We start from the raw sequence: 13550 nt of genomic DNA, 5'->3' as shown, positions 1-13550 counted from the left end.
GAAACAGTGTTTTCACAATTTTGGTATCTTTATCAGTCTCTAGGAAAATATTAACTTTAGTATTTTGAAGAGACCACTGTATTAAAATCACTTATTTTAGTAGAAAACATTCCTATTTAAAGGTGAATGGAATGACTAAGATAACCAAATGTCAGAGTCCTATGGAAGAAAGTCTGCAGCTGTTTACTGATGCAGTTTGGTACTAAAATTTAACAGGTACACCAGAGCAGTAGGGCATGTGGGAGCAAATTCTTCCCTGTATCCTAGCTCTGCCTTTCACACAACCCTGAATACCCCAGCTGGCCAAAGTACTATGGGCAGAGGTGGAGCTAGAAGCAGAATCCTCTTTTAGCGTGGGCTAAAGGTGGCCATCTTTACAACAGAGCTTTCAAGCCAATATTAGACAACATTGAACAGATACAATTTTAGATTCTTAAGAGAATGGTTAAACTAACTACCGCTGGAGTTAAGGTTGTAAATATGTATCTAGAATGTGTCCATGGGGTGGGCATAGGATTTTACTCAGTAAGTGTAGCAGCTAAAACTAAAGTTGAAGGTAAATTTAAAAAAAATTAGAAAGTTATGAAAATACCACAAACAACCTTAAGTATGATCTTGTTACCCTATCCTCTCTACTCAAAATATTTGCATATCTTCAGAACGGATTATGAATTGCATGCTACACAGCATCCTATCAGACAATAATAAGCTTACCCTCAAATCATAATACATATGCCAACGACTCTTCTATTCACTCTGCTTTGAGAAGACTGCAGTACCAAGACTTCTCTTACTCTTCATGTAAACTAGGATTTCACTTTAGCCTTTATCTCATCTTCCCAAAATGACTCCATATCTGACTTGACGGAAGTATTTTAAATACATGTATATTCCCTGTTGCTGTCTTCAGTGCTTTGGTTCCCAGCAGCGATAGAAACATTAGCTTGTGCCTACATCCAGGGTTATACAACTTAATCAAAGATGGATGTGATTTAAGGTGGCTTCAGCCACAAGTGAGACGCGATAGTATGGATTTTAAGAAGGCCACAGAAACCAGGGATCCTGGCCAAACCACCAAGGTATCAGAGGTTTGATGTATCACACTTACCTTACATAGGATAGAATAATGGGGCAGAGTTAAATTGGCTTGGGGTACTTGGGTTGTTTTGCTATACTACGCAGTATTTTAGAATTGTAGGTCTGGGTAGGGTTGTTTTAAGCTTATAACGTTAAGAAAAATCCAGTGTTATACACAATGTGGAAGTGTTCTGTCAATACTTTCTTCTTGTATACAGACCTGTATATACCACCTTATATCCAGCTAAACACTCTTCAAAAATCTGAGAACACTGGCAATTTAACAAATGATTGGATTCTACTACCTTCCTCCCCACCTCCACTTTGATAATATATTGTATATTCAGTACAACCCATGGCATCACTGACCATCTCTGCTTTTTGCGGTCAGAAACCATAAGTGATTACAGCTTCTGATCTTACAAACCCCTTTGCACGTAGAAATGTCATCTGGAGTTTTGTCCACAGGATTGAGACTATTACTATACTGACTTGCTTTCAGATGAATGGGCTGGTATGCTCATTTGAAAACTCCTGACTGGCAACATAAAACAAAATGGAGAATGCGAAGGCTCCCTTTGTATAGTATTGATGGTTTGCAGCATGTATGTTTGTAATGCAGCTTCAGAACAATATTTGGTGTAAATACTGAAATAGCCACTCATAATAAAGCAACATTAAATATCTAAGGAATATTTGATCCTTGCTTTTTTGGATTTGGCTGGTCCTCAGATTGAAGTTGTGGTGTTAAATTGTATTTCATTCAAAAAAATCGTATAACCATTGTTTAACAGAGCCACTAAAGAGCACATTTGTTCTTACCAAATCTGAAATACCTATCTCCTGCTTAGATGCTGAAGCTGTTACACACACACACAAAATGAAAAACACTTGCCATTTAAAAACAACAACAACTTTTTTTGTACTGTGAGCAAGAGCAGTTTAATTACTCATGGGCTGAGACTGTGTTCTGGGAAAAAAAGTTTTAAGAAGCCCCTTTAGCATCAATGCAATTATAGTGTAATACACCAAAGCAAATCAGCTGTTTGAGTAAAACTGGTATTGATATTTTTGTGATACTGACATTTTTAAACTATCAGTAGAATTTATACAGAGTTCTCTTGTTTTTAGATTCCTCATGGAGGTATAATCAAGTTCCTAGATCTTCGTCAGTGGTACTCAGTTCTCTGGGAACTGAGCTAGTGAGAGAGAGGAGAGAGCTAGAAAGGAGAACAGATCCATCTGTTAGTAGTCTTGTGGATTATAGTCACAGGAGTGGTGACTTTACATCTTCAGCATGTATGTATTATGCAGCTGAAAGCTTGCAAATGCATCAGTTGTGTGTTTAATTTTGTTATTCCTTTAATGTTTCATGTCACATGTAAAATCTAACAAATCTATTTTAATTCTTTATAGCCTGTTGGTCCTCTTAACTCAGCTAGTTAAACATAGGGATAAGAGTTGAACTTACTGTCTAATTGCTGACCTGTTCTGTTTAGATCCTGGTTTGAAAATGCCTTGTATGCATTTAAGTGTAGATAGTGGAGAACTGTTTACACCAAGGTGCAGGGATCTGTTGAACTGAGCTCTATGTTGAGTGAAATATTATATTGCCTTGATGTGAATTTTCAGCAAACCTCTCTGCTCCCTCAACTTCTCAGCCTCTTTTCCAATGACAGAGTTGTTTAACCTCATAAGTGTTCCCCAATGGATGGACAAGAAGTAAAAACTAGGTTATTTGACTAATAGATATCTATACACAGTGTCCCTCTTTCCTAAGAGTGGATCAGCTCAGGTCTCTCACATCTAGCCTATTTACCTGCCAAGAGATTTCTACCATGCATCTTTGCAAGAGTAGAATGTGTTGAGAAAATAAGTGCAGAAATAAAATTACAAGTGAGTAGCTGTTGGCAAGTGGAGTGCACACACAACCAGCTTGAGAGACTTACCTGTAAGCACGGACGGTTTTATAAAAAACTTAACACAGACTAATATGACTTTGGGGTTCAAAGCAGTCTTTGGACTTGAATATTAAGTAGTGAGTATTTTAATAGAACCACATATTCCTTATGCCAGGCTTTCTGGTTTGCCTTTCACACTTTCTTCCTATTTAAGCTGTTTTGGCCTTGTAGAGCTACCCTACCTATCTAAGGAAAGGCTCCTCACGTATCCTTATCTTACCCAGGTCACCAGTGCTTTAATGGTGTCTTCATGCAAAATTCTGCAGAATCCCCATTCTCATGGGTATGGGAATATAAAGGGAAAAGGAAAATATAGGCCCCAATTCTGACTACCCAGATCACAATGCAATCTGCTGCACTTGCATGCAGATTCTTTCAAGTCAGTGGGGCTTCCTGCATGTACAGATCACAATGTAAGATCGGGGTGCCTTAGTGCCCAAGGAAAGCATCTGTTTCTCCGCCAGTGTTAGCCTAGCATTAAATAGCATGGAAAGCTTGCTATGGCCACAGTTGTGCAAGGAGAGCTATTCAGAAGGATTCCTGCACCTGTTCAGAGCTATTTACTTCAAAGGGGTTTTGCCTGTGTACTTCTCTTTCCAGTTTCAGGGCCTGTGTATCATGAGTTTAGAAATGTCATGTGATGCAGTGGATTATAATGCTGTACTATACAGGGAAACATTTGACTCCAGTTAATGAATTCCATTTTTAAAAAACAAGGAAGTAAAACAGTTTATTTCCTTACCTGGTTGCTTCTCTGTTCCTCCTTTATAAAAAAAAACAAAAAAACACTTTCTCCCAACCTTTTTTCCCCTAAGGAAGGAGGCTATCTATTTTCAGCTGTGGCTGCTGGTCTTCTGGGTCTCAGACATAAAACAGGAACCCTGGTTCAGCTGCTGTAATGTCAAAGGAGTTGGCCGGGGATTTAAATCCTTGTTGTGGCTGCACTCTGAAGACAAGCTGCAGGAGCCAAAGAAGTCATGCATCCAAAGAAGCAGCAGATGGATAATTAAAAAAAAAAAAAAAGGGGGGGGGGGAAGCAAATTAGAGGACTCAAGAATAACATTTTAATTGGCTGGCTGGATCATATGGCTGTGTTAAGCCAATTGACATCTGGATAGCAAACTGAGCAACTGAGAGCAATAATACTAAATGATTAGTCATGTGATCCTGTCTGAGCCAATTGGATGGTTGAGCCATTGAACAGTGTAATAGATTCTGAAGAGTCAGAGTTGTTAATGAAAGTCAATATTGGTAATATACTTGCTAGTTAACAGTTACTCTTAGTATAACTAATTTTTTTACTGAAGGATTATTGAAATTGTGGTTTGTTGCATTTTTTTTTAACTGTATTGGAGACATTTGAGCATTTAGTTAAACAAGATGCTCTCTTGTTAGTCTCTAAGGTGCCACAGTACTCCTGTTCTCTTTTCACTGCATCTGATTATCATTCATATTGAAGTTGTAGTACATTTTAAGATCTCTAACTGAAGTTACTACTACTAAACTTAGTCAGTAGCGGCCACATAACCTTTAAGTAGTTTTTAAAACTACAGTTTCTGTTGTCTCTTGTTTTCAGATGTAGTTGGGATTAAGTATTCTACAAAGCTGTTAAACTCCTTTTTTTAATACTGTAACTATATCAGAATGCCTTTATTTTGAGAGAGGAGGAAATATGCTTTATCTATACATCTTGCATTCTAGACATATTTTAATGACTGTTGTATTTGTCTCTGAAATTATTAGACTGTTCTGAATATTTACTTAAAAAAACCCAAACTGGTTAGAGATTGAAGAACAGGTATTTAATAGAATACTGTTTATATATGCAGTTTTCTATTAAATATAAGTATTGTGCTTACATAATGTCAGTTGACAGATATTATTTTAATATTCATTAATTTGATCCCTCCATACAAGGAATGCTGAATCATAAGGTTGTAGTTTGAATAAAATACAGATGAGAATTGTGGGGTATGTGCATCTGCTATTGATTTAATAAACTAGTTTCAGTTTATCTGGAATCTACTTAATGTAATCCTGTTCACTAAGAGAACAATACTCAATTTAGACTGTCTACAACCTCTCTTGCCAACTTTTAAAGTCTTTAAAAGTGAGTACAACATAACCCTAGACTCACTGTAATTCAGTTGGATAACTTTTAAATGACTGTGTACATTTTGTCTCTTTCTCCAATTCTTCCATTGTAGATCTTCAGGATAGACCTGCCTCTTCATATGCACAGGGAGCAAGACCAAAAGATAATTCATTGAGCACTTTGAGGCTGAATACATCCATGAACCGCCAGTTGCCTTCTGAACATGATTCATCTTTATTCTCTGGAGTCTCTAGCAGGAGCTCTTCAAGATCTAACTATTCTACAAGGGAAATGGAATCTTCTCAAAGGAATATACAGCCAGAGTTTACCCACATTGCCATTAGAGATGAAATTCCCTCCACAAGCAGCACTGAAAGGGTTGCGTCTCAAAGGTCACTCAGTGAGCCTCCAGCAGATACTGAAGGAAGGCGTACAACTAGACAATTACTATCTCGTTTAGCTTCTAGTATGTCATCTACATTTTTCTCACGGAGGTCTAGCCAAGACTCATTAAATGCAAGATCATCAGATTCTGAAGATTCATGTGTTGTCCCAAGAGTTCAAACTTCTACCCAATCTAGCACTAATGCAACTGCACGTCCTGAAGTTCCAGGCCTTCAGACACCTGAAGCTTCTCAGGGATTTAGCTTTCTGAGACGAAGATGGGGCTTATCAGGTGTTTCACAGAATCATAGTTCTGATTCAGATGCTGAAAGTTACAGACAAGAGCCTGAAAGTAGAAATACAGGATCCTGGTTATCGTCATCTCTAAGAAATAGATGTACACCTCTGTTCTCCAGAAGAAGGCGAGAAGGAAGAGATGAATCTGCAAGAACCTCTACCTCTGAAACACCTGCTAGATCACTACACCTCTTTAGGAGAAGAGAGTCTAGCGAAGAGACTCCTCTTGAAGCACAGAGCAGCTCCCCTAGGGCTGCTGCCAACAGACCACCAACACCAGCAGTATCTAGCAGTCCTACAACTACTGCTTCCACACCAGATTCAGCTCATAGTAGAAGTAGTTCTGGAATATCAGGAATTCTTCCCGGCTCTTTATTCCGGTTTGCAGTGCCCCCAGCATTAGGGAGCAGCATATCTGACAATGTGATGATAACAGTAGATATTATTCCCTCAGGTTGGAATCAACCTGATGGAGAAGAAAGTGACAAGTCTAAAATATTACCTTCAAGAGACCCTGAAAGACTCCAGAAAATTAAAGAGAGGTAAATCAATATGATATTCCCAGTAAATAAAACATATCTGAATGGGTTAATAGACTTAATGAGACTTTTCTTTAAAGTTATTTAAAGGGGCCTCTTATTTTGAGATTGTTGCAGTTCAATTCTGTGGCACCTACAATGTCACTTATCTTCAGACAAACTTGTTCTAAACTCCTTTTTCAGGTTTGAGAACTATTTGTCAAAGGAATTAAAGTTTGGAAAAAATGCCATATACGTGTAGCTTTCACCTCTGTTTGAAAAAATTGCTTTCTTCCTACTCAGCCTCCTGTCAGAGGACACTGAAGAGGAGGAAGGTGATTTATGTAGAATTTGCCAGATGTCATCTGCATCTTCTACCAACCTCCTAATAGAGCCATGCAAATGTACTGGAAGTCTGCAATATGTTCATCAGGAATGCATGAAAAAATGGCTGCAGTCCAAGATTAATTCTGGTAAGGTAGACCTTTTTAGAACAAGTTATTTTCCTGATTAAATGAAAGATGTGTTGTTGGAATGACTAACTATTGCAGGAAAAATCATACAATCTTGGGACGTCATTTGATTTGTTAATTATGCAAAACAATTGGAGACAAACCAAGAGAAGCGTATACCTGGCAATCCTACTTTGTCTTTTATGCATGTAATTTTCAAAGTATCCCAAAATGCTTGGGGATTTCTGATTCAGTTTCTGGTGTTGCTTGAATTTACTAGTAAGATGGTATAACTACTCTACAATGTATTTTTTCTTTGTTAAAATACCTTACATTTTGATCCTTTCTTCAGTTGCATGGGGGGAGAGGTAGATATGCTGGAGGGTAGGGATAGGGTCCGGAGTGACCTAGACAAATTGGAGGATTGGGCAAAAAGAAATCCGAGGTTCAACAAGGACAAGTGCAGAGTCCTGCACTTAGGACGGAAGAATCCCATGCACTGCTACAGGCTGGGGATTGACTGACTGGTTAAGCAGCAGTTCTGCAGAAAAGATGTGGGGATTACAGTGGATGAGAAGCTGGATATGAGTCAACAGTGTGCCCTTGTTGCCAAGAAGGCTAATGGCATATTGGGCTGCATTAGTAGGAGCTTTGTCAACAGATAGAGAAATGATTATTCCCCTCTGTTCAGCACTGGTGAGGCCACATCTGGAGTACTGTGTCCAGTTTTGGGCCCCACATTACAGAAAGGATGTGGACAAATTGGAGAGAGTCCAGTGGAGGGCAACAAAAATGATTAGGGGGTGGGGCACATGACTTATGAGGAGAGGCTGAGGGAACTGGGGTTATTTAGTCTGCAGAAGAGAAGAGTGAGGGGGGATTTGATAGCAGCCTTCAACTACCTGAAGGGGGGTTCCATAGAGGTTGGGGCTAGGCTGTTCTCAGTGGTGGTAGATGACAGAACAAGGAACAATGGTCTCAAGTTGTTGTGGGGGAGGTCTAAGTTGGATATTAGGAAACAGTATTTCTCTAGGAGGGTGGTGTAACTTGGGAATGGGTTACCTAGGGAGGTGGTGGAATTTCCATCCTTAGAGGTTTTAAAGGCTCGGCTTGACAAAACCCTGGCTGGGATGATTTAGTTGGGGTTGGTTCTGATTTGAGCAGGGGTTTGAACTAGATGACCTCCTGAAGTTTCTTCCAAGCCCAATCTTCTATGATTCTATAATTTTTTAATTATAATGATTTTATAACAAGGCACAATATGGCAGAGTTATAAGTATTGTGGAACCCTAGCATTCCTTAGTGATATCACATCTGCTCAAATGAATGTCTTGTTTTAAGGAATACTAACAATTTTCAGAATAGCCATAGTTTTAAACTAATTGTTTAACTGCAGAGCACATGAAAGTGAAAGTTGAGGAAATCTTTCAGAAAATGGGACTGTCTGCATCTTTAAAAGATGTATTGCGGTCCAAAAAAATCTGTTCATTAAAAAACTTCAGCACTTAAGAGTTTATGCCTATATATGTGGATGGCATTGAGATTAAAATTGGTTTGGGGGTTTTGCTGAACTGTCATAAGAGGCATATAAAAATAAAACAAGTAAACTTTGACAAAAGAAAAAAGTCTATTGTTAACCGTAACCCTGTAACAGATATTCCCTACAGTGACTTCAACACTATTGCTGTCATACTTCCTTTTTGTTTAATCTTGCTATGTAAAATAAACTTGAGTCAATCACTTAGACCATAACATCTAGCCTTGAATATATGATCTGACTCTTGTTTTGTTTCCATCAGGTTCTTCTTTGGAAGCAGTAACTACTTGTGAGCTGTGTAAAGAGAAGTTGCATCTTAATCTTGAGGATTTTGATATTCATGAACTCTATAGGGCACATGCAAATGAACAAGTTAGTATATTTTGCCTAATTTGGTAAGTGTCAGTCTAGTGCTGGAAGTACAGTTTTTGTTTGTTTGTTTGTTTGTTTGTTTTTAAAAAAGAAAAATTGGTCGGATACGATGTACATAATATAAATTTATTTAGGCCATATTCTGTCCCCTAAGTGGAGCAAAAGAAATGAGAATTGGCTGCAGATTCTCTACATAGTTCCTAGCAGGTGTAGACCCAATATAATATCTCTCCAACTTGTAGTCTCTGTTTTTTAGCAGTTACTCTGCTTGATGTCTCTGTAATAAGATTATATGAACCTAGAAATACTGGTATGAACCTAGGATCGAATTCCAGATGGATTCAAGGTGACAGTCTAGCTTTCTGCATACTTAAATGTCCACATTGCAGGCATGATAAAAACTCCTTACAACTTCACGATCTCTAATTAGACTTATAGACAAACTGAAAAATTTCCCCCTAAAATTTGCTATCCTGTTGCTTGCCCCATCTAGACAAAAACAAAAATGGGGCCCTGAAATAATCACTCACTGCTTAAGATATCAGCATACTTAAAAAGGAACACTAACACACTTTGGGAGTGCATATAGTGTATTTTTTATTACTAGACACATAGGTATCAAAGTACAAAATTTTGTTCAAAGGATTTTCCTACACTTTTAGCTTGGTACTTTACCTTTGTGAATATAGTACAACCTCAGTTATGTGAATAATATTAATAAGTTCAAATAACTTAAGTTTCCAATAATCTGGAAATTTCATAATTGTTACATAAGGGGGACATGACCCAATTTATGCATAACAAGAAAATTGAAAGCTGAGGTTTGCATTATGTGTACTCTGAATCAGATCTCAACCTAGACACCTATGTGGGTGTCCAAGAGGAAAAAATCACAATCTTTTAAGTAACTATAAGAATCCAGTCACTTGGGGCCAGATCATGAATGTACTACTTGCATCGGTTAGCAGATACTCACAGAACTAGTCTAATTGAAATCAGTGGGACTATACCTGGAGTAATTGCTCGCTGGTGGGAGTAAGGGATTTGCAATTTGTTCCTAAGGAACTGACTCTTTTTAAAAAAAAAAAAAAAAAAAAAAAAACTATTGCAACACTATTGTATGCAGTGTAGTTATAGACTTGTCAGTCCCAGGAGATTAGAGACACAAAGTAGGTGACATAGTATCTTTTATTGGACCAACTTCTGTTGGTGAGAAAGACAAAGCTTTCAAGCTTGTCTTTCTCACCAACAGAAGTTGGGCCAGTAATTGCTACACTAGTCATTTCAAGTTCTTTTGTATTACCCTACTTTAAAACTTTATTTTCTCTGCCATTAATCATTAACTATTGAAAGTTAGTTTTCCCCCATTCCTCCCCGCCTTACTGGATGAAGTTACATACATTTTTCCTGTTATCTTTCAATGGCTCTCTCCAGTTGGGAGAAGAGAGGTTAGAGGGCATTTTTGCTTTCTGCTATTCAGCACTGAAGTGAGCTAATAGTTTTGGGATCTATGAAAAAGACTGCTTAAGCCATAAAAAAAAAAAAAAAAAAAAAGCCCCGATCCTCAAATCTTTGCTCCTAGACTACTCCCATTGACTTCAATGGAAGTTCTTGTGTGAGTAAAATCTATTTGAACGAATATGAGTCTCGAGATCAGGCCTAAGCAGTTTTTAGTTATGATTTCATAATTACTTGGAGCACTAAGATCAGAAATGTAGTAGGAGATACTTTAAAGCCTCTGCATCTGTTATCCTCCCTCAGCATACTACCATTGAAACTTGGCACTGGTATGCTTTTCATATTGCGTATACAAAAAAGTTTGATTGTTGAATTTTTCTCCTATCCCCTTCAAGGCAGACTATGAATTTATCAGCTCTGGTCTCTACCTTGTAGTATTGTTACACTTGTGTGAACAACGCTTTTCTGATATGCTGGGAACTGCAAGTGAGGCCAGCACACGTGTCAGGGTGAGTGTCTCATTTTGTGGGTGGTGTTGCTTGTATAAACATTCAGGTTGTTATTTGGTGAGTTGTTATCTTGCTATGCTCATACACTTACAGCTCATTTCCTGTGTACTTTATTTTGTAATCTCTAAAATGTGGTTGTACAGTCTAGCATAATGGGGCCATGATTTTAATTGGGGCTTCTAGGTGCTACCATTGTACAAGTAATAATGATAAAATCATAGTTCCTGTCTTTGTGGGAATTGCATCATGCAGTATTAAAATAAAAGTGTATTTTGCTGACAAGACTATTAGTGGTTAAAATAAACAGGGCATTGAATATTTTGGTGGTCTGCTATGATAATGAAAACAGATGTGTTCAAAAAGTTAAAATGTAATTTCACAGAAATCGCAGAGGAGAAGTCTTAACTGGAAAAAATCTGATTACAAAATCTCCAGTGGTACAAGATGTACAGTTCCAAATATGAAAATCACAGATGTACTCAACCAGTCTCAAAGATATTACACTACACTAATATCCCTTTATTATAGTAGTAGGGCCTGAACCTGTAAAGACCCATTTGCAGGATTTGGCCCTTAGTTTGAACTTCTGTATTACATTGTAGCTTGTCAATTTAGAGTACAATTCAAGAAATAACTAGGGGAAACTCTTACTAGTCGTATGATTGGATATTTATCCTTAAATTGGTGCTTATTTAGGAGTATAATAAACGATGTACTAGTAACTCAGTATCATCGGAAATTATTCTTTGACCAGAGTCTGAGGCAGCAACCTAGTTATATAGATAGAAGCTCTTTGGTATCCTATAATGGAAAAAAGCTCTTTAGCAAATTAGTTATTGAAAAGCTAGTCCTTTTAACAAGAAGCAAAACTGTAGAAAATGTGAACTTATTCCATGAAACCTTCAAATTATCAACACATAATTAATGGAGATATCCCATCTCCTAGAACTGGAAGGGACCTTGAAAGATCATCAAGTCCAGCCCCCTGCCTTCACTAGCAGGACTAAGTACTGATTTTGCCCCAGATCCCCAAGTGGCCCCCCTCAAGGATTGAACTCATAACCCTGGGTTTAGCAGGCCAATGCTCAAACCACTGAGCTATCCATCCCATGTCTATTTTTTTGTATCCGATAGTATGCCTAGACTTAAGCATTTGGAGTAGGGAACCTGTTGGCTCTAATCTCCTACTGCAAAGGGTCATGTACATTTATGGTGCTATACATATAAAGTATATTATCACTACAGCTTTCAATTTATGGTGTATTGAATGTGGTTCTGAAGGCAGCTATAACTATAATAATTAGTACATTTTAATTGCTAAAAATCTAGGTTAAGATTTTCAATGGTGCCAGGGGATCTGTATACCCCATTTTCATGAAAGTTAATGGGAAACTGGGCACCCAACTCCCTCAGAGCTTTGAAAATCTCCACCCTAATCTTTTAAAGCATTAAAGTTGTAATTAGTGACTTATTTTATTGTATTTTAAGCCTTCTATTTACTATAGTTTGCATAAATTCTTTAGTGTAGGTTCTCTGACCATCATCTAGTTAAGTGGGTTCTACTTCCCCCATAAAATCCCACTATATTCAGATTAATGTAGATGAAATGAGTTCATGTAATGAAGTCATTACTCATTAGATCAATTTATATACCAAGTTGCATTTGGTTTATCTATTATTAAAATTACATTTTTGTAACACTAGGAACCAAATAGCTGTTGTTAAAGTTTTTCCCATTTCCATAACTGACTGTATATTTGATTTTTGAATTAGACATGTTTTCCAGAATATAGAGCATGAACATGACACCATTGACTTCACTGTCAGGATCCTTTTTGACACAGTGGAGATTCACACTTCCAATTGGTATTACACAATAGTCTGATACAATGTGCCTTATTTTTTTAAATAACTTAAACTTTGTACTGATGGTTTATGCTGATAAGGGCATAGAGTGACTCCCTTGGAAAGGACTTTGGGGTAAAGGCATAAAATGCATTTTTTTTCCTTTTTTTTTAAAGAAGAAAGCAAACCTCTGTGCTAACTTGTTGCAAGTTTCTGCAGATTATTTTGCAACATTTAAATTACTTTCTCTTTACCTTGTTTCTAGTTTATTAACCTTGCAAGAACTCTTCAGGCACATATGGAAGATATTGAAAGTAGGTGGCTTTTCCTTTCCAGATTTGTTCAGTTTCACTTCAGGTTAAACCAACATAGGGAAACTAAACTGAAAAGAATCCTGCTTGCTATAGAACCAAACATAAGTGCTGAAGCTGGCTTGTGAGTTTATAGAGCAGTGGCTATTTCATCATGTAACACTGGAAGGGTGTTGGGAGTGAATTGGCATCTAGATTAAGGGCTCAAATTAGCTTTCCTATATGTTTATAGTCTGTTGGGGAGTGGATTTATTTTTTGAGACCAGAAAGATTATTCTCTGTAATTGAAGCCTGTGCATAACAGTACCAGGATTCTTTAATTATTCAGATTAACCTGTCTTCATTTATTGGAGTAATTAGTTCCCAAACTGTAGTTTGTGGTCACTTGGGTGGTGACTGTTCTCTTTTTATAGTGGTTTTATTAGGGGAAGGCAGCTTAAATTGCAGTTGAGACCGCTCAGGTGATGACCATCTCTCCCTCTCTGGCTCCCCCTACCTGAACCATTTTGGCTATGCCTCTGTTTATCAGCACCTGCTTTTGTGATACACACTAGTCAGTTGCAAGACCTCTAGCAGAGTGAAAGTATAGCGACTGGGTAAACTTTTCACTATCTAATTCCTGTGCCCTGGGCTACACTGGCAGAAGCCCGCGTAGCCTAGTGTTTAAACTTGCATGGATCTAAATGTTGTCTTTTGCTTGTTGATACGTGTAGACATTGGAAAGATATTGATGA

At 37.7% G+C, this 13550-nt stretch overlaps 1 protein-coding gene across 8 annotated transcripts in view; it reads left to right on the top strand.

Moving 5' to 3' along the window:
* The window catches only part of MARCHF7 (membrane associated ring-CH-type finger 7), a 36500-nt gene that overhangs the window by 20091 nt on the left and 2859 nt on the right, over nt 1-13550 (top strand). For 6 of the 8 annotated variants that reach the window (XM_054044820.1, XM_054044821.1, XM_054044816.1 and 3 more), the window contains 6 exons: nt 2209-2376; nt 5246-6356; nt 6636-6805; nt 8584-8693; nt 10547-10660; nt 12771-12819. In XM_054044820.1, the coding sequence (XP_053900795.1) occupies nt 2209-2376; nt 5246-6356; nt 6636-6805; nt 8584-8693; nt 10547-10660; nt 12771-12819 (1722 nt within the window). The remainder of the gene's footprint in view (nt 1-2208; nt 2377-5245; nt 6357-6635; nt 6806-8583; nt 8694-10546; nt 10661-12770; nt 12820-13550) is intronic. The other 2 variants (XM_054044823.1, XM_054044822.1) reach the window with 1 other exon arrangement.

This window comes from Malaclemys terrapin, chromosome 11 (assembly GCF_027887155.1).
Source record: "Malaclemys terrapin pileata isolate rMalTer1 chromosome 11, rMalTer1.hap1, whole genome shotgun sequence".
In the NCBI taxonomy this organism is placed as follows: Eukaryota; Metazoa; Chordata; order Testudines; family Emydidae; genus Malaclemys; species Malaclemys terrapin.
This window is presented reverse-complemented; position numbering and strand designations above follow the sequence as displayed.